The 18,445-nt window shown below is 41.7% G+C and overlaps 1 protein-coding gene across 3 annotated transcripts in view; it reads right to left on the bottom strand.

Moving 5' to 3' along the window:
- Positions 1-1,901: 1,901 nt before the first annotated feature.
- LOC117443353 (uncharacterized) overlaps positions 1,902-18,445 on the bottom strand; it is a 35,910-nt gene continuing 19,366 nt past the window's right edge. For 2 of the 3 annotated variants that reach the window (XM_034079345.1, XM_034079343.2), the window contains exons 4-8: positions 14,182-14,233; positions 13,384-13,507; positions 9,798-9,922; positions 4,346-4,567; positions 1,902-3,886 (exon numbers count right to left, since the gene is read on the bottom strand). In XM_034079345.1, coding sequence (XP_033935236.1) covers positions 3,230-3,886; positions 4,346-4,567; positions 9,798-9,922; positions 13,384-13,507; positions 14,182-14,233 — 1,180 coding nt within the window. In that variant the 3' untranslated portion in view covers positions 1,902-3,229. The remainder of the gene's footprint in view (positions 3,887-4,345; positions 4,568-9,797; positions 9,923-13,383; positions 13,508-14,181; positions 14,234-18,445) is intronic. The other variant, XM_034079344.2, reaches the window with a different exon arrangement.

The raw sequence follows: 18,445 nt of genomic DNA, 5'->3' as shown, positions 1-18,445 counted from the left end.
TTGTGTATTGTATTGTATTTTATAGTTTTGCATAATATATCATTTTGTTCATTGGTTTGTCAAACAGATATTACTTCAGTTGAAAAACTTATTTTTTGTTCCATTATGTTACGTTTCATGCATAACATGAACACATCCTTAGTGTGTTGTAATGCGTACCACGACGAGTTAATAAATCACACACTGAGGGAACATCACTATATTGGAATTATTTTTCGATCAAAAATGTTCGGGGTCGGTCAGGGGGTACATGACTGAACAAAGTTTGAGAAGCACTGCTCTAGGAGGAGACTCGGGTGATAAGGGGGGGGGTTACCTTGGTTGGTGATTGGCTAATGGCTACACAAGACAACACATCGTTATGACATCAAGTGGCCGAAATCTGATCAGCTCATTTTCAGACAGGAAGAAGAGGGGACACATGTTGATGTAGAAGAGACGTGAAGAAGAGGGGACACATGTTGATGTAGAAGAGACGTGAAGAAGAGGGGACACATGTTGATGCAGAAGAGACATGAAGAAGAGGGGACACAGGTTGATGTAGAAGAGACGTGAAGAAGAGGGGACACATGTTGATGCAGAAGAGACATGAAGAAGAGGGGACACATGTTGATGTAGAAGAGACGTGAAGAAGAGGGGACACATGTTGATGCAGAAGAGACATGAAGAAGAGGGGACACATGTTGATGTAGAAGAGACGTGAAGAAGAGGGGACACATGTTGATGTAGAAGAGACGTGAAGAAGAGGGGACACAGGTTGATGTAGAAGAGACATGGAGAGGTGGATTCTGCACACGGTGACCTTTGAAGGCTGAATGTTTCTTTGAGTTTAAGACGGGTAGGAACGAGCAGGATTTTGTAACATCACAACTAATTTGTGGTCGATAATAAAGCGTATGTGTAATATATATATATATATGACACTTTATTTTACATTATGACATACTACTGTATACTATAATATACTATGAAGTTGAATGCCATCCTATATAATGACATTTGTAGTATGACTTTGTCATCATGTTTTATGGTATAATACATGCTCACATGCTTTACTAGGACATACTATATTTTGAGTTTGGTGGTTTGATTACATTTTGGTGGCCAAAGGTCATAAAACATGTTTTTCTGACCATGACTCAAGAATGCTAAACACCACGATTTCACACATGTGGGTACCACTTTACAATAAGACTACACTTATAAAGGGTTTTAGGTTATTAATTAGGTTGTAAACACTTTATTAATCATTAAGAACCAGTTCTAACAGTTTACATTCATCAACACAGGCTCACTATTTGGCAAGATGACTAAGCCTTATATTGGCTACTTAGCGAGAATCTACTGAGTGAACAACAGATACCAAGGATGCTGGCTGATGAAGGAGACGAAGTAAGCTAGGTAGCCAATATAAGGCTTAGCAGGACAGATACATGTGGGCTCACTATTTGGCAAGCAACCGGTCAGTCGCCCTGTTTCTCATAAAAGCTTATTAAGGATTTATAAAGTGTTCACAACCCAATTAATAAATGAAGTACAAACTAAGATACCCTTAGAAAGGGTTTACGAATATTGTAAAGTACCCAAATGTCTAATTGGAAAAAATATTAAATTGTTGACATTATGAACCGACTCGGATGTAAAACCACTGTGGCAGTAATTCGTTTATGACATACCGTCCTATGACATGTTTATATTGTACCCTGAACATTTATCAAGACAAACCCTTTAGACGCTAATCATTCAAAGAAAGTATTATCTCAAAAAATGTGTGTGGCGTATTTTTGGAAAATGATGTTACTGAAATGTCACTTTTAAAAAGCATGTCTTTCTTTGCATTTATATTTCCTCCTTTGCTGAAAACAAGATGAGCGTTGAGCTTCTTACATCCTTAACTTTGGTGCTGAATTATCACAAAAAACACATCTTCAGATCAAGGACACAACATGTGAACACAGCCTTTATTAAAACTTTAAAAACATTAATTAATAACTCATTTTAAATACTATTGTGCTCTCTAGTTCTCTCTTTATACTACATCATAGTGAATATTAGTACTCTAGATGCTTTTATTATATTCTGATTTCCCTTTTAAAATCCAGTATAAGCCTTACAAGTACATACAGTATGTACACTGTTGCAACATTCATATTAATGTATGCAAAACACTGCAGGGTAATAGGTAATTGTAGAAGCGTTTGTTAGCTTGGGCTAAAAATGATAACCGCTTAAAGATACCAAATTAAATGAATGAGCTACTGAATACAAAGTGCAATGTTTGGAGTCTTATAACTCACTGGATAATATCAAACCGGGTATAAACTCACTCAGGAAATACTTTTTTTGAACACATAATTACGATGTCCGACAGGTGCAAACGCGCTACAATGACATTACACATTTGCAATAATAGAAACACGCGGCAGTTCTGAACACGATGCAAATATAAAAACACTAATGTAGATTAACATATGTAAACGACGAAACATCTTCACCAACTTGACAAAATATGCTGCGCAGAGTTAGCTGAGTGAAGCTTAAACACATCGGAAATGGGGACGATAAAAAGTGACGCACACAGCTGGGACCGGAGCGTTTATTGACGTTCAGGATTATAAAGTCTGCTAACTGTCACTGTATACTCAATTAAAATGTGAGTTTTATCGGCTTATCTTAACAACATTTGATTCATTCTGATCTGCTGTAAGCTAGCTTGCTAACGTAGCTAACTTCAAATATACTGACAATAATGAAACTGCCAACAGTGACAGGATAACAAGTGCTCCAGCTGTGTGCGTCACTTTTCAGTGTCCCCGTTTCCGTTGTGTTTTGTATTTGCAGTGTTTCGTTTATGCAGCGCTTTTAGTAAACGCAGCGCACGGGTTGTCACGTATGGTGAACATCAACCTCATTTGCATGTGTTTCGGCACATTTGTGTTTTAATATTTGCATCGTTTCTGAAACTGCAGAGCGTTTCTCGTAATGGAAATATTTTTGCACCTGTCGGCCACCGCACAAATACCACAGCAGTCATTGCCTTGATACAGTAAGCAGCATAATATTCCATCTTTGTACAACTTATAAAAATAGAAAGCGTGAGATGACTATATTTGCCGGCAGGAGGCTACAGTATACGTAATAATCATTTTGGAGATTTTTCAGGAATATAAAGAAGTAGGTTATATATGTTTCACTAACAGAGTTCAGAGTCCCTGCTCTTTTTTACCAGTCATCCCATCTGGTTGTTCACACTGCACGGCACTGTGGACTGAGTGAAGGACGGCAGGATGTCGTTGCTTTTGCTCGAGTTGGGAGATAGTGGAGCGACCCCTCCGGATGCCTGGCTCCCCCACGGCCTCCATTCTGCTCTGACCCTCTGAGGGCTGAGGCTGGAGGGCCCCTTCCCCTCATAAGTCCCCTTCACCACCCCATTCAGAGGTCCAGAGGTCTGGTTCAGGTGCTCGGCTGAGACCAGAGGCTGCCGGTCCTCCTCCTCGGAGATGGCGAACACCTGAACGCTGATGTGGTCGTTCTCGCCTGGGAAATCGCGCCTCTTCACGCCCTCTGTCTGACTCTGAGTGGAGGAAGCAGAGCTGGGTTCAGACGGGGAACCTTGTGTTGGAGGAACCACAACAACAGAGGGATTTGTTGGTTCTTGTGTCCCGGAGAGGAGGCCGAAACAGGGCCCGGTGAAGCGAGAGCGCCGCAGGTTGCTGGTGGAGTTGAGGCGCCGCTGCCTCTGGGCGGGCAGCGACAGCGGGAAGGAGGCGTTGCTCAGGGTGGAGTCAGAGATGGAGCTGCTGTCGGCTTTAGAGTCCAGGTGAACGTCGGAGAAGATCCTCCTGCCGTGGTCCGCTCTGCCGTCCGCTGCCAAACCAGTTGGAGTCTGGGAAAGTAGGAGATCGATGAATTTCAACATGAATAAAAAGGCATGGGTGTAAAGATAAAAACTAAAGATGGGTCAATTCGATATCATAATTCTCACACTGATCAGGTTTTTCTTTTTAAATACGATGTTAAATTTCCTCCCTTGTTTTTCTTTTTTGATATTATATTCATTACAAATAGTTTTTACCTATCTTTGTCTTGAAATAGACTTAAAGTAGTCTGTAAATAATGTTTTTAAATCGGCCCAAAAAGTAACTTGGAATAAGTAATTCAGCCGGAAAAAGCATTAACATATTGACCAATCGACTATAGAAATGAAAGCTGACTAAGAGAAAATCAACCGTTGACAAATTGAAAAAGACAGGGAAGCCTTAGAAACAAATTAAGTAGGTGCAATTAACTGAATCTAACGCTGACCAGCTCCGTTGTAATATGAAAATAGTTTTTTTGTACTCACGCTGTCCACCAGCTTGGTGAAGGGGCTGCTGGAGTTCCAGCTGCACCACTTCTTGTGCAGCTGCGGCAGAGGAGGCAGGAGGTCCTGGAAGGTGCGGACGCTCCACGCTCTCGGCCTGTTGCTGCCCTCCCTGGTGGATCCAGAGGGTGAGATGGTGGAGTCCGGAGAGGGCCACTCCCCCACGGGGCCGGTGTCACTGTGCCGCAGAAACCTCTCCCGCTGCTGAGAGACACAGAAAACATTCATATATGTAAGGGTTCAAATGAGATGTCTGTGCAGAAGGCAACAACAGAGGGATTTAAGTCCAGCTACATCCAACAATACTAAAAAAAACATGATGAATCTGCTGATAAAGATTTGTAGTTTCCCAAAGTACATGGTAATGTCTTTAAATCAGTTTTATATTGTATAAAACGGAGAAAAGCAAGAAATCTCCATATTTCAAAGGCTGAAAACAGCATTTTTTCAGCTCAGATTGTAGATTTCACAATTTCCTTTAGTCTATAATTGTGCATACATAAACATAGTAAGAAAAGGTAGTGTGTAAAATAGGAGACACAGAAAACGTACATACATAATAATAAACGCTAAAGGGTGCTGTTACTGATTGTGCTGTTATGTTAAATGTTTGTTTTTCATGTATTGTGATATTTGTCTATGTTGATGTTACACATGGAGCTGCTGCGAGTCAAATTTCAGACTTGATCTGACCGGTAAAGTATTATCGTATATGTATGATGGGCAGAAGGCAACAACAGAGGGATTTATGTACAGCTACATCCAACAATACTTAAAAACAACACTAATTATTGATGAATCAGGCTGATAAAGAAAGAGAACTATTTCGAAAAAATATCAATTTTGGTCTTCCAAGATTCAGCAGAATCTTACTGACCATTCTGTCCATTTTATTGACCACTTTAACTTTTTCTGGGACCGCAGACATCTTTATAAGGCAAATGGAGTTTGTCTGAACAAGTCAGGAGTGAAATTGTTTATCTCTAACATATTCAACTGCCTGCATCATCAATATGTTCCCTCTGCCAAGGACAAGCAACACGATAATCAAAACAAGAGAAATACACAACACATCGTTCAGAAAACCTTGAAGAATTATCACTGCACCCGCCTGAGGAATGTCTTCATTATGGGAGACCTATGAGACAAATGGAGGAGTCTCCACCGCCCTTCACCTCTGAGGATACTCTTCCTTCACCCCACAGCTCTCTCTACTCTCCGTTCACCCTCGCCCACCCTCCTGGAGATCGCTGAACACATGAAGGAGATACAGAGGGTTGGCACCGATTCCTTCCTGGAGTTCAAAGACCAAACTAAGGCGATACGCAGGGCTGGCAGCATGTCCTTTACCCCCGCTCCTCAACGACGCCCACCAAAATCACCGAAGCAGAGACGCGCACCACCTCCCCCGTCTCCGTCACCGTGCCTACGTCAACCACCTCCTCCCCCTGGACGCGCACCAACACCCCCGTCACCATGCCTACCACAATCATCCGGACCAAAACGTCCTCCCCCCCTTCAAGACTGCTGTCTCCGAAGCCTGATAAGGATGTGTGTGTAAAAAACGCAAACACTGACTGATATGTGCTGGGTCCAGGCTCAAGGGCGTATGGCACTCTCAACTCTTTCCAGGACAAGCCGGGGCCCTGCCTGCCAGTAGCTTTGTCGATATCTGTGTTGATAGGTAATAGATTGAGAGCGGTGAATCAGCTTAGATACAGGAAGCACTCAAACGTTTGTGTGAGTTTATCTAATTTAGCAGTGATTCCATGTCAGCCACAGCTTGTTACAGAAAACTGACTGATAGTGTGTTTAACGAACTTAAACTAGCTTTATTAAATGTCAGGTCTTTGGCAGGTAAAACATTTTTAATCAATGATTTTATCACTGAGCACAATCTCGCTTTTATGTTTTTAACTGAAACATGGATTGAACAAAATAACAGTGCAGCTGTTCTTATCGAATCAACCCCTCCCAACCTTCCCAGCAGCTTCCGGGGACTTCCGGCCGGGGACTTCAGGCGGCAGTATACGCCGTGAAGTGGTTTGCGGCCTGCCAGTAAACCCAAAGCAGAAGAAGAAGTGACGTCAGCGGCTGCATTTGCGTAATCTTCCCTCTGGGAACTTATTCCGGTGTGAACGTGATCTGCTCTTAGTTCCATGGGGGTACCAAGTGCTGGGAACTAAGTACGGCAAAGTACTTGGTGTGAAAGCGGCTATTGGCACTGCCCATTTTACATTTTAAAGAGGCCCTATTATGCGTTTTTGGGTTTCCCTTTCCTGTAGTGTGTTCATTCGTTTATTGTGCATGTAAATGGTCTGCAAAGGCTAACATCTCTGGTCTTTTCTACCTGGATATGTGCTTATTTGATTTAGATTTTATTAACATGTGATTGCCCCTTTTTTTTTTATATGTTAGGCCACTCTTTATTTTACCCTCTACCTGCACTGTACCCTTAGCTGGCATGAACGTGTCCCTGCTGTGGGACAAAGAAAGGATTTCTGAGCACAGTCATTATGGTAGGGATATTAGGAAGTGACTGTCTGCCAATCTGCTAATTACACCTACTCTGTTTCCCCCTAACACCTGAATTCTCCCTGCAGATTGCATCGTGTGCTACACTAATGGATTAACAAGAAGGAACTGTGCTGATCAGCTTGGCTCTCACACACACAGCCAGCCAACGTGTGTGTGTCACGTACCAATCTTTATTATTCTGTAAAGTTGTCGAGAGAACAGCATGACTTTTGGAATGATTTCAGTCACACATGAACAACAGCTGCTGTTGATTGGGGGAGGGGGGTAAGGTTTTAGGGTTGCAACCATCAGACAGAGAACGAGTGCAGATAATCCTTTAAACAGAGTCACTAGCAGCTAGCTTTGTCTAGACGAGAATTAGCTTAGGGGTTTAAATAAAATGTTCTTTTGGTACGCTAAAGCTCCAAGAACACAATGGCAACTTTTAAATTTAACACACGAGGTGAGAAATCAGCCACCCACCACAAGTCGCTTATAAACCGCGGATCCGGATGCGGGGTCTAAGACTGGCCGGGGAAACTTGACACCAGAAAAATGAGAAACAGTTAAATTAAGTTTTTTGAATTTTGGAAAGTGAAGAATTAAAAAAAAATGTTGATCCAGCTTTTTTTCACAATTATTAACATTTAAATAAACTTTAGGTAACATAAGTAAAAGTACTCTTTTCACACTTTTCAGGATATGAAATTTGTTGGATTATAATCCATCAATGTCTTAAAACTGCAGTTGATAAAGGAGGATATTTTTTAATACAATATATTTTAACAATGGATCAATAAAGTTGATTTGAACCTATATCTCTTAATTATTGATCTACATTTCCATACAGTATTTTCAAAAAACAGGCAAATAGGTTAATAAAAGTCTTCCTTTTTTGTAAAGCTCTACTTCTAAAGGGTCCTTTTCCAAAATAATGTTTATCAAAAGGGGGGTTCTCGGCTACATATTTGTTTGGGTCGCGCTAACCTGGAAGTTTACTTAGCCATGACCCCAAGAAGATTAATTGACAATTTGTCATTAACCTTGACCCCTTTCAACATTCCTCCAACATTATTTACATGGCATCGAGGATACACACAAGCAGACCACACACTGAGTGCCAAAGCGTGCATGACACACACAAACACACACACAATTAGAGCTGGGAATCTGGCTCTGGAGATAACACTCCATTAGTCTAGGCTGCAGAAAAGCTTGCCAGTCCTTCAAAAAGCTACCAGAGCTGTTTTATGCCAACTCTTATTCCAAGATCGTACAAAAGAGATCGGATAAAAAAAAATCTCGGTGGAACCGTTACTTGTTCCTCAACGCTTCTCCCATTTTTTAATTATCCTCATTTCCCATTTATATCCTCATAGCTTTAGAGTGTACCACGCGTACGCCAATAAATGGTGTCAGTCCTGTTAGGAACACTGGGCCAATTCAATGCCATGAATGCCCCGTCACCTCTGATGATCATTGGTGCAGGAATCACTTCCCCCGAAGCCAGGAGATCACCCACAAGGCTGCTGGGCCTTGAGATCAGATACACAATTATTCTAACAGCTGTGTAGCATCATGGCTTCCTTCAGGTAAAAGCGGTTTTATCCACTGACTGATAGACAGTAAACTGGAGAAAAAAAATCATAGGAACATCCAGAAATTAGTTAGCATTAATGATTTAGCACCTTCCCTTGTCTCCAAGTCAACTATTTTGTAAGTGGTTAGAAGCTGAAAATAAGGTATGTGGTTAAGACAAGCTGCAGAGATGTTTACATTTTGTTCTACATCATAAGATATGTCAGTTAATACCCCAATGTGTCATAAAAATGTCCGTTGCTAACGAGTGTCTAAACGAAATGACTAAACGTCATCCCGCTGAAAAGCTCCGCCTTTAGCTTAGCGGTGGTGACGTGAAGTCATGTGACCGTGCTGTAGTTCCTTTATAGCCTAACATTAGCCTCCTTTAGCTTAGCGGTGGTGACGTGAAGTCATGTGACCGTGCTGTAGTTCCTTTATAGCCTAACATTAGCCTCCTTTAGCTTAGCGGTGGTGATGTGAAGTCATGTGACCGTGCTGTAGTTCCTTTATAGCCCAACATTAGCCGCCGTTAGCTTAGCGGTGGTGACGTGAAGTCATGTGACCGTGCTGTAGTTCCTTTATAGCCCAACATTAGCTGCCTTTAGCTTAGCAGTGGGGAAGTGAAGTCATGTGACCTTGCTGTGGTTCCTTTATAGCCCAACATTAGCCACCTTTAGCTTAGCGGTGGTGACGTGAAGTCCTGTGACCGTGCTGTAGTTCCTTTATAGCCTAACATTAGCCTCCTTTAGCTTAGCGGTGGTGACGTGAAGTCATGTGACCGTGCTGTAGTTCCTTTATAGCCTAACATTAGCCTCCTTTAGCTTAGCGGTGGTGATGTGAAGTCATGTGACCGTGCTGTAGTTCCTTTATAGCCCAACATTAGCCGCCGTTAGCTTAGCGGTGGTGACGTGAAGTCATGTGACCGTGCTGTAGTTCCTTTATAGCCCAACATTAGCTGCCTTTAGCTTAGCGGTGGTGACGTGAAGTCATGTGACCTTGCTGTGGTTCCTTTATAGCCCAACATTAGCCACCTTTAGCTTAGCGGTGGTGACGGGAAGTCATGTGACCGTGCTGTAGTTCCTTTATAGCCTAACGTTAGCGTTGTGCTTCTGGAGATTGCATTTACTTTTCAAAATTCATAAAGTGGTGTTAACATGTGGAGATTATCCTGCTGAACAAAACGTGTAAGTCGCCATGTGTTAGACACAGATCTTATTTTCTGTTTCGAAATCAAATGGAAAAAAGCCCATTGCTTCCCCTTCACCAACACGTCATCACGCTATCTTTTAAACTTTAGGTCAGGTAGACACTGTATAGATATTAAATGAGTCCTTACTGTGTGAGGGGAGAAGGGCAGTCTGCTTGAACTTGGAGCTGAAGACACAATAAACACTTCATCCGCACCGAGGTCCAGTTCAGTCAGACCGCTGCAGGACTGGGACATGTCCCCGCCAGCACTGACTACAAAACACAGACAAATAGGTAGACACAACATATATTTAAAAACATTCAAGACAAGGCCATTTCTATCCCCTCTAGAATATGTTAAACAGATCAAAAGCTGTACATCGTGGATGTGAAGAGTGCACAGCAGATATGACAATTTAACAAAATGTCTCAACCCTCACTAGGCCCGTCTTCATGCCATACTTTCATATATTAAAAGGCTTCTTCATCGTCATTGGAGTAACACAGGATAGTGCTGGAAGTCGGGTTGTATACAAATAATTACAAAAAAGATTGTAGATAAATAAAAGTAGGGACAATTCAAAAATGTTAAACCTATATAGATATTAATCATGACAGAAATCAGCGCTGTGGGTGTCGTGATGTACCGGTTTAGAGGATAAATATTTAAATTATAAATATATATATATTGATATCATGTTAATAACAATCTCACTTTTTTCAAATTAGTCATTTATTTGCCAAAAAATAGATGAAAACACAATTAGTAGTGTTTCAAATTAACTTGACAGATAGAAGAATTGATTTAAACATCTGTCTTTATGAATTATTTCAGCCACAAGTGTCATGTAGTGAAAAACTGTTTTGTGACTAATCAGCGTAAATAGATAGTAATAAGTCTTTATCACGATTAAATGTTCGGAAGTAGTTCAGAAAAACATCTGTCAATCAGTCAAAATAAATGCACGTCTGGCCAGAAGAAAGGCTGAATGATGGTGTGCGGCACATTTCTACCTAAAGTAGGTCAGAGACAATTATTAGTAGTTTAACTGAACTGTAAATTACACTTTCCTGCTTTCCTCCTCTTTAAGTAAGGACTGTTTCCCACTCAGAGAAGCAGCAGAGCTTGTGCGGTTGTACTGCAATTTAAATACTTCAATAAAACACCATGCAGAGGAGGCTAATGTGTTTTGGTGTAAACTCCTTACACCGTGACTGCAGCTCACAGAGAGGGGGACTGTACTCCTCTGTTGTTCAAAATACTCCCAGGGTGCTTTGTGGGTTAAATGCCACAAACCCACAAATCTCTCCGCCTGGGTTCAGTCCCACGGAGAGAGAAGCCTGTGGATTGTTCCAGGATCAAGCCTGTGTGCTGCTGCTCAACGAAAGCAATGCTCCTTTCCGTTGAACACTTGGAGTCCATGGAGGGTTCAGTTGTATCTTTTAAAATATCACACAAACGTGATGCGAGACTCTGAGTGTTGGTACATCTTTCCGAGAAGAACTCCTGGAAGATTTCCCAAAAGAGCCATTTGTTTTTAACGAATAGCATACGAGTCAAATAGGAGAATACAAAGACGGATGGTTATCTAGAAACTCATCACCAAGAACTCATCAGCAGAGAAAATACATCCAATAATGGACATTCCTTAACACTTACGTTTTTAATGACTGCTGCTCTCAAACTTGATGGGGTCATTGCTCTGCCAGGAAACTAATTCATGTGTGATTTATATTTCTAAATGTACTGTCACCTTTCCCAGAAGTCCTAACACGTGTAAATCTAAATGGATTGCATCTTGAGTAATGTGCAATACATGGGCTTTGGTCCTGCTGCAATGCCCCCTTTCCCCAACGGTATGTCTTCGCAGTATGCCAGAGGGAAATGCACCCAAAAAGGAAATCTATTAAACATTTCCAGCATGAAATCAGGACCTTTAAAAAGATCCCCTATTATACTCTTTTTCATCAATATATTATAGGTCTCAGCTCCAAACACCAAACAGATCATGGCAGCATTACCCAGAATCCCCTCTGTTTCAGCCCTGTTTCCAAAGTGCTGATTAGTCTGTTACTTCAGATGAAAATAAGGAACCCCTCCCCACGCCCCTCTGAGAGACATCTGGTTACAAAGAACTCAATGGAGCTCTAGAGGAGATTCAGGTGATAAGGGGGGGGGGGGGGTTACCTTGGTTGCTGATTGGCTAATGGCTACACAAGACAACACATCGTTATGACATCATAAAGTGGCCAAAATCTGATCAGCTCATTTTCAGACAGGTTTTTATAGAAATAGATCAAAAAGAGAGAGAATATTTTTTCCTGAAACTTTCAGAATCTCGGAGGGGACACATGTTGATGTAGAAGAGACATGAAGAAGAGGGGACACATGTTGATGTAGAAGAGTCATGAAGAAGAGGGGACACGTGTTGATGTAGAAGAGGGGACACATGTTGATGTAGAAGAGACATGAAGAAGAGGGGACACATGTTGATGTAGAAGAGACATGAAGAAGAGGGGACACATGTTGATGAAGAAGAGACATGAAGAAGAGGGGACACGTGTTGATGTAGAAGAGACATGAAGAAGAGGGGACACGTGTTGATGTAGAAGAGACATGAAGAAGAGGGGACACGTGTTGATGTAGAAGAGACACGAAGAAGAGGGGACACGTGTTGATGTAGAAGAGACATGAAGAAGAGGGGACACATGTTGATGAAGAAGAGACATGAAGAAGAGGGGGACACATGTTGATGAAGAAGAGACATGAAGAAGAGGGGACACATGTTGATGTAGAAGAGACATGAAGAAGAGGGGACACATGTTGATGTAGAAGAGACATGAAGAAGAGGGGACACATGTTGATGTAGAAGAGACATGAAGAAGAGGGGACACGTGTTGATGTAGAAGAGTCATGAAGAAGAGGGACACGTGTTGATGTAGAAGAGACACGAAGAAGAGGGGACACGTGTTGATGTAGAAGAGACATGAAGAAGAGGGGACACGTGTTGATGTAGAAGAGACATGAAGAAGAGGGGACACGTGTTGATGTAGAAGAGACATAAAGAAGAGGGGACACGTGTTGATGTAGAAGAGACACGAAGAAGAGGGGACACGTGTTGATGTAGAAGAGACACGAAGAAGAGGGGACACATGTTGATGTAGAAGAGACATGAAGAAGAGGGGACACGTGTTGATGTAGAAGAGACATAAAGAAGAGGGGACACGTGTTGATGTAGAAGAGACACGAAGAAGAGGGGACACGTGTTGATGTAGAAGAGACACGAAGAAGAGGGGACACATGTTGATGTAGAAGAGACACGGAGAAGAGGGGACACATGTTGATGTAGAAGAGACATGAAGAAGAGGGGACACATGTTGATGTAGAAGAGACATGAAGAAGAGGGGACACATGTTGATGTAGAAGAGACATGAAGAAGAGGGGACACATGTTGATGTAGAAGAGACATGGAGAAGAGGGGACACATGTTGATGTAGAAGAGACATGGAGAAGAGGGGACACATGTTGATGTAGAAGAGACATGGAGAAGAGGGGACACATGTTGATGTAGAAGAGACATGAAGAAGAGGGGACACATGTTGATGTAGAAGAGACATGAAGAAGAGGGGACACATGGTGATGTAGAAGAGACATGAACAAGTGGATTTTGCATAATAGGTGACCTTTAAGCCATCCAATAGCTTTTGTGCGTTCATGTGTGTGTGTTCCCGACCTGTGTGTGGCGGGCTGTCGTTGTTGTTGTCCTGCTCGGCGCTCACTTCCAGGTTGGTCTGGTTCTCAGCCATCAGCTGCAACTCGCTCACCTCCGCCGCCGTGTTGGGGACCCCCTCCGGCACCTGAAACACCAGCAGGGTGAGGGTCCGTTTATCAGGAAACCATAGAAACATCACAGCGACACACATTCAATCAGAATACTTTACTTATGCCAAGGGGAGATTAGGTGTTGTGTCAGTTGCTCGAAGTAGAGAAGATTACCAAACATACATTAAAGTAGTAAAACGAAATATATTAAGTATCAAGTATGACAAGAATTCATCATCATCAGTCTTCAAATGTTTGGCCTCGCAGAATGACTACAGACAGGATGACAATTTGTTCAAATGAACTATAAAGTACTGTCATGGGACATGTTATTGCCACTCAGACGCAACTCACCGAGATAATAAGAGTCTATATTAATATTATTATTGTTTTAAAACCCAGGGAGATACAGACACAACTGAACAAATGTGTATCCTCTGAGGGCATTATAGAAACGTAAAAGCAGTTTAAAACACGATCACCAAGACGCATATTTGACAATCCCCCTGCTTCATCATCAGGTTTGTTTCAAAACGACATGAGCTGATCTGAGCCCGAGCTAGACAGTGAAGGGGCAAATAATATACAAAGAAACGTCCAGACATCCCGGTTAAAGCTCCATTTACAGAGGAATGTGTGACTGACAAATAAGTCAGAAGGGAGAAGAAGACGAGAGGACTTCTGGGAAAGAAAGAAGTAGTGTCCGTACCTCCGAGTCGCTGGATGCACAGGAGCTGGCTCTCTTCGGACACAGTTTGGGTCTGGAAAACACAAAACCACAGCAATTTAGTGAATCATTACAGTCAAATTCAAAAACAGGCTTTTATGAACGTCAATTATTTTTGGAAGAGTTTTCCCAAGAATAAAAGTCCCTCTGGTTTTCACAATTTGACCAGAAATGTAAAAATTGACACTATTTGACATCTTAGCACTCAATGTATAATAGCTCCAACATAGCTGTGGCTATTTCCCCTGAATACATTCCCCTAGGATGATAGAGCAAGATGCAGCACAGTCAAAAATGTAGTGCTTGTTACTTGATATGCTTTGCTTTGTATTTCCTGTAGGCATGACCTTTATTAAAAACCAATACTAGTCATGTCCAGTATTTCTTCAAACTGGCGGCTATCATGCTTTGCTAATGTTCCAAGGCCCAAATGAACTAATGAAGCATGCTGAAATACTTGAGCAAGTCCCCTGTTAATAAAAATTACTTTTACAGTTCAACGAGTTCACTGCCAGCCGCCGGTCAAATGAGGGCAACCCCTGCTGGGACTCTCATCCACCTTCCACTGTTTTCTGACCAGAAGAGACCTTGCAAATTAATCTCACTGCAGCTTCTAACGTGCAACATTTCGCCTTTAACAGCAGGCGAGTCGCTTTCCAGTAATTTCTCATTTAAATTAATAGGGAACAATTGAAGAGGAATGAGAACGAATGCCAGCTACTGAGGCTGTGCTTTGATGCTAACGCGTTTCCTGGCTTATGGATGTTGTTGTTGCTTTTCACACTTACATTTTATTGAACACATGTTTCCAATTTCCCTGTCGTTAATAGTGAGAACCTGTGGAGTTATTGCGCCTAATGGAGGCGTTGGAGGCAGCTTTTGAAATGAACGGGAATCATATTAAATTAAATAAAGCTGTTTATTTATAAGCTAAATGCTAACACCTCAGCAGATCTTCAGGATCTTGAATATATGTTGAAAAGGAGGGTTGAACAGTCGGCATGTCAGAACAGATAGTATTACACTAAACCCTCAGATTGGGTTCACTCTCCCCTGGGATGAACAAGAGGGAACAGATGGTAAATTACACCTTTTGATTGTTTGACAATGCACACAACTCTCATTGAGTTTTCAATTCTCCTTGTCCCCTTTTCTCCCCCGCCCCTTCACTTTCATGCCGCCTCTGTGTTTTTATTTGGAATTGACGCCAGGTGCTGTACCTTGAATGCCTCACAGTCTACGGTGAGAATGCTCCACATCAAGGAGGCCGCACAACTGCAGCCAAACCCACCTGAACTGAAGGGTCACCACATCAGGGCAGAGGCTTCCAGCTGAGTCAACATAACAGAGTGGTGACGGTGTGTGTGTGTGTGTGTGTGTGTGTGTGTGTGTGTGTGTGTGTGTGTGTGTGTGTGTGTGTGTGTGTGTGTGTGTGTGTGTGTGTGTGTGTGTGTGTGTGTGTGTGTGTGTGTGTGTGTGTGTGTGTGTGTGTGTGTGTGTGTGTGTGTGTGTGTGTGTGTGTGTGTGTGTGTGTGGGGCATTTACTGTTTGACCAGCCCATTTTCAGTAATGGGAGGACTCAAAGTTATGACTTAATGATGGGTTTTGTCAGAAGAATTCTTGAACTCAGGACTTAAATCGTGTTTATGATACAAAAAAGCAAGAAAAACAAAAAAACGAATTAGCATTTCAGTTTAGCCTGCTTAGACTCTGAGGCTTTATATAATAAAAACACCAGTGCTTTGAGCTCAATTCTGACATCAGCATACCAACATGCTCACGATGACAATGACAATGATGCCTAGCAGACCATACCATGTTCATATTGTAACTAAGCATAGAATGCTAACATCAAGTTCAGCTGTGGCTGATTGAAATCACTTCGAATGCTACACTGACATTTTACCATACATTTTGTATGACACTTATGACTTATTTAGGGATTACTATGGCCTTTTCATTTAGTGGGAATGCTGTTAACAGCATTCCCACTAAATGTTCTTTTACGCACACAATTCTTTATTCTTATTATTCGCCCCGTTATTTTGCTGATCTTCTTCTCCCACATTCCACATCGCAGAAACTCTGTTCGAACATCAAAACGTTCAGCTCGGTCGGGAATCGATTGCCATTACTTTTCTCATTCATAACTTTCATAATTCCAGAGATATATCCCATAATACATCACATTTTTCTCCATTGAAGTCAATGGAGAACATCTTCAGACTCGAACAATCTTCATGCGACTTCAACTGCTAACTGTTCATGCATACTTTCACTCAGAAACCTCATTCCAACTTTAAAATGTTACACATCTTTCTGACATTATTCGTGTACCACAACTTTTAAATCTGATTCTTACTTTTAGAGATATTAAACATTGTTTAGACCTTGGTACAGAGGCCTTCAGATTTTAACATTAACTAGAGTGCGTGATGTCACAGCTAGAGTGTAGGAAATCTTGAAATTTGCCTTCATATATTTTTTTTAAACTGCCATAATTCCCAAACCCTACATTTCTGAGACATAATTTTCCATGACAAACGTAGGAAAACATCTCGTAGCTTGAAAAATGACAAATAATTAAGGAAAAAATAATTAAACAAAATGCCTCTTGAGGGCATGAAGTGACAAAAACTTTCAACATGTCTCCATTAAAGCCCATTGTAATTTCAGGCTGATATTTCCTCACGGCAGCAGCCGCACACCTTTAGTTAATCTGCCAAAAAGGCCACATTATTGACCCAAAAGTACACAAAAAGCACACTTCAGATACTCAAGGTTCTTGAGATGCTTCACGCTTTGAAATTTCACCGATATCTGTTACGGTTCTTCAACAACACGTTCAAATGTAAGAGGTTTATCTCTCATTCAGAACAATGGAAACCTTTGATCTCTGGACACCTCGTTAGCTCAAATAGAAACACCTGTGTAATGGAACACGATGATGTCATCACTCCAACTGACATGCTCAGAGCAGCAGACTTCAGATAAAGGTTAATGGTCCTGCCCTCAACAGCTCTACGTCAATTATTATCATCAGCTTATCATCATATGCCGTTTCCATGGAATCCCTCGCTATAAAAGACGATGTCGCTATACATTCACTCCTATGAAAATGGAAAATGGAAAAAGTGCTCAAAATTCACATGTGTGCTCACAGTCCAGCCGTGAAGACATCTACGAGACAGTTTTGAGATTTCTTCAAATGCCGTTGCCATGGCAACACAATGCTCGCCATGAAACACGGCTTTCTCATAACTTCAGTGAAAATGCTCCAAACAGCCCAAAACTTCACAGGTTTGGTAACGATGCAGCCATCAACGCATCCAAGTGTATTATGGGGTGTCATCAAATGCCGTTGCCATGGCGACAGACCACTCGCCATGAAACACGATGTCGCTGTAAATCCAATGGATACGGTCCAATCGTCCCCCAATCTTCACTTGTAGATCACCGGTGCATGCATCAACAGCTCTATGCCAAATCTGAGATCTCACCACATGTTTTGTTTCCATGGAAACGCATCCCTCGCCATAAAACACGATGTCGCTATAACTCCTATGAAAATGTTCAAAAAGTGTTGAAACTTCACATGTGTGCTAACAGTCCAGCTGTGACGACATCTACGTGAGAGTTTTGAGATTTCTTCAAATGCCGTTGCCATGGTAACGCAAGGCTCGCCATGAAACACGGTTTTCTCATAACTTCAGTGAAAATGCTCCAAATGGCCCAAAACTTCACAGGTTTGTTAATGATGCAGCCATCAACGCATCCAAGCGTATTATGGGATGTCATCAAATGCCGTTGGCATGGCGACAGATCATTCGCCATCAAGTTAGTTCAAACATTTGCAGTTCAAGTATTCTGCTGCTTTTCCAAGCCTTTTTACTTTCTTTTCTTCTCTCATCACACATTCAAGCCCCCAGTGTTCATGTATCATTTCAATCTAAATTCTTCCCTTTCTTCTTACACATTACATTTCAGCATAGCAGTTCAGCGTCAGCTTTTCAGCATAAAGCATTCCCACTAGCAATTTCTTCAGGAATTGCATTCTCTAGTTTAATATGCTATACCATGATTTTTGTTATTACATACCAAACTATGATGTACCATATTTTCCATCTTGGTTAAGCATGCTAATATTTGCTAATAAGCACTTAACACAAAGTACATATAGGGCTGATGGGAATCGCTTTTTACGTATTTGGGTGTGTAAAAATGTCAATAACAGCCGCCTTGCTAG

This window comes from Pseudochaenichthys georgianus, unplaced genomic scaffold, assembly GCF_902827115.2.
Source record: "Pseudochaenichthys georgianus unplaced genomic scaffold, fPseGeo1.2 scaffold_592_arrow_ctg1, whole genome shotgun sequence".
NCBI classification, from domain to species: domain Eukaryota; kingdom Metazoa; phylum Chordata; class Actinopteri; order Perciformes; family Channichthyidae; genus Pseudochaenichthys; species Pseudochaenichthys georgianus.
The sequence above is the reverse complement of the archived record's forward strand: the minus strand, read 5'-3'. Positions and strand labels throughout refer to the sequence as shown.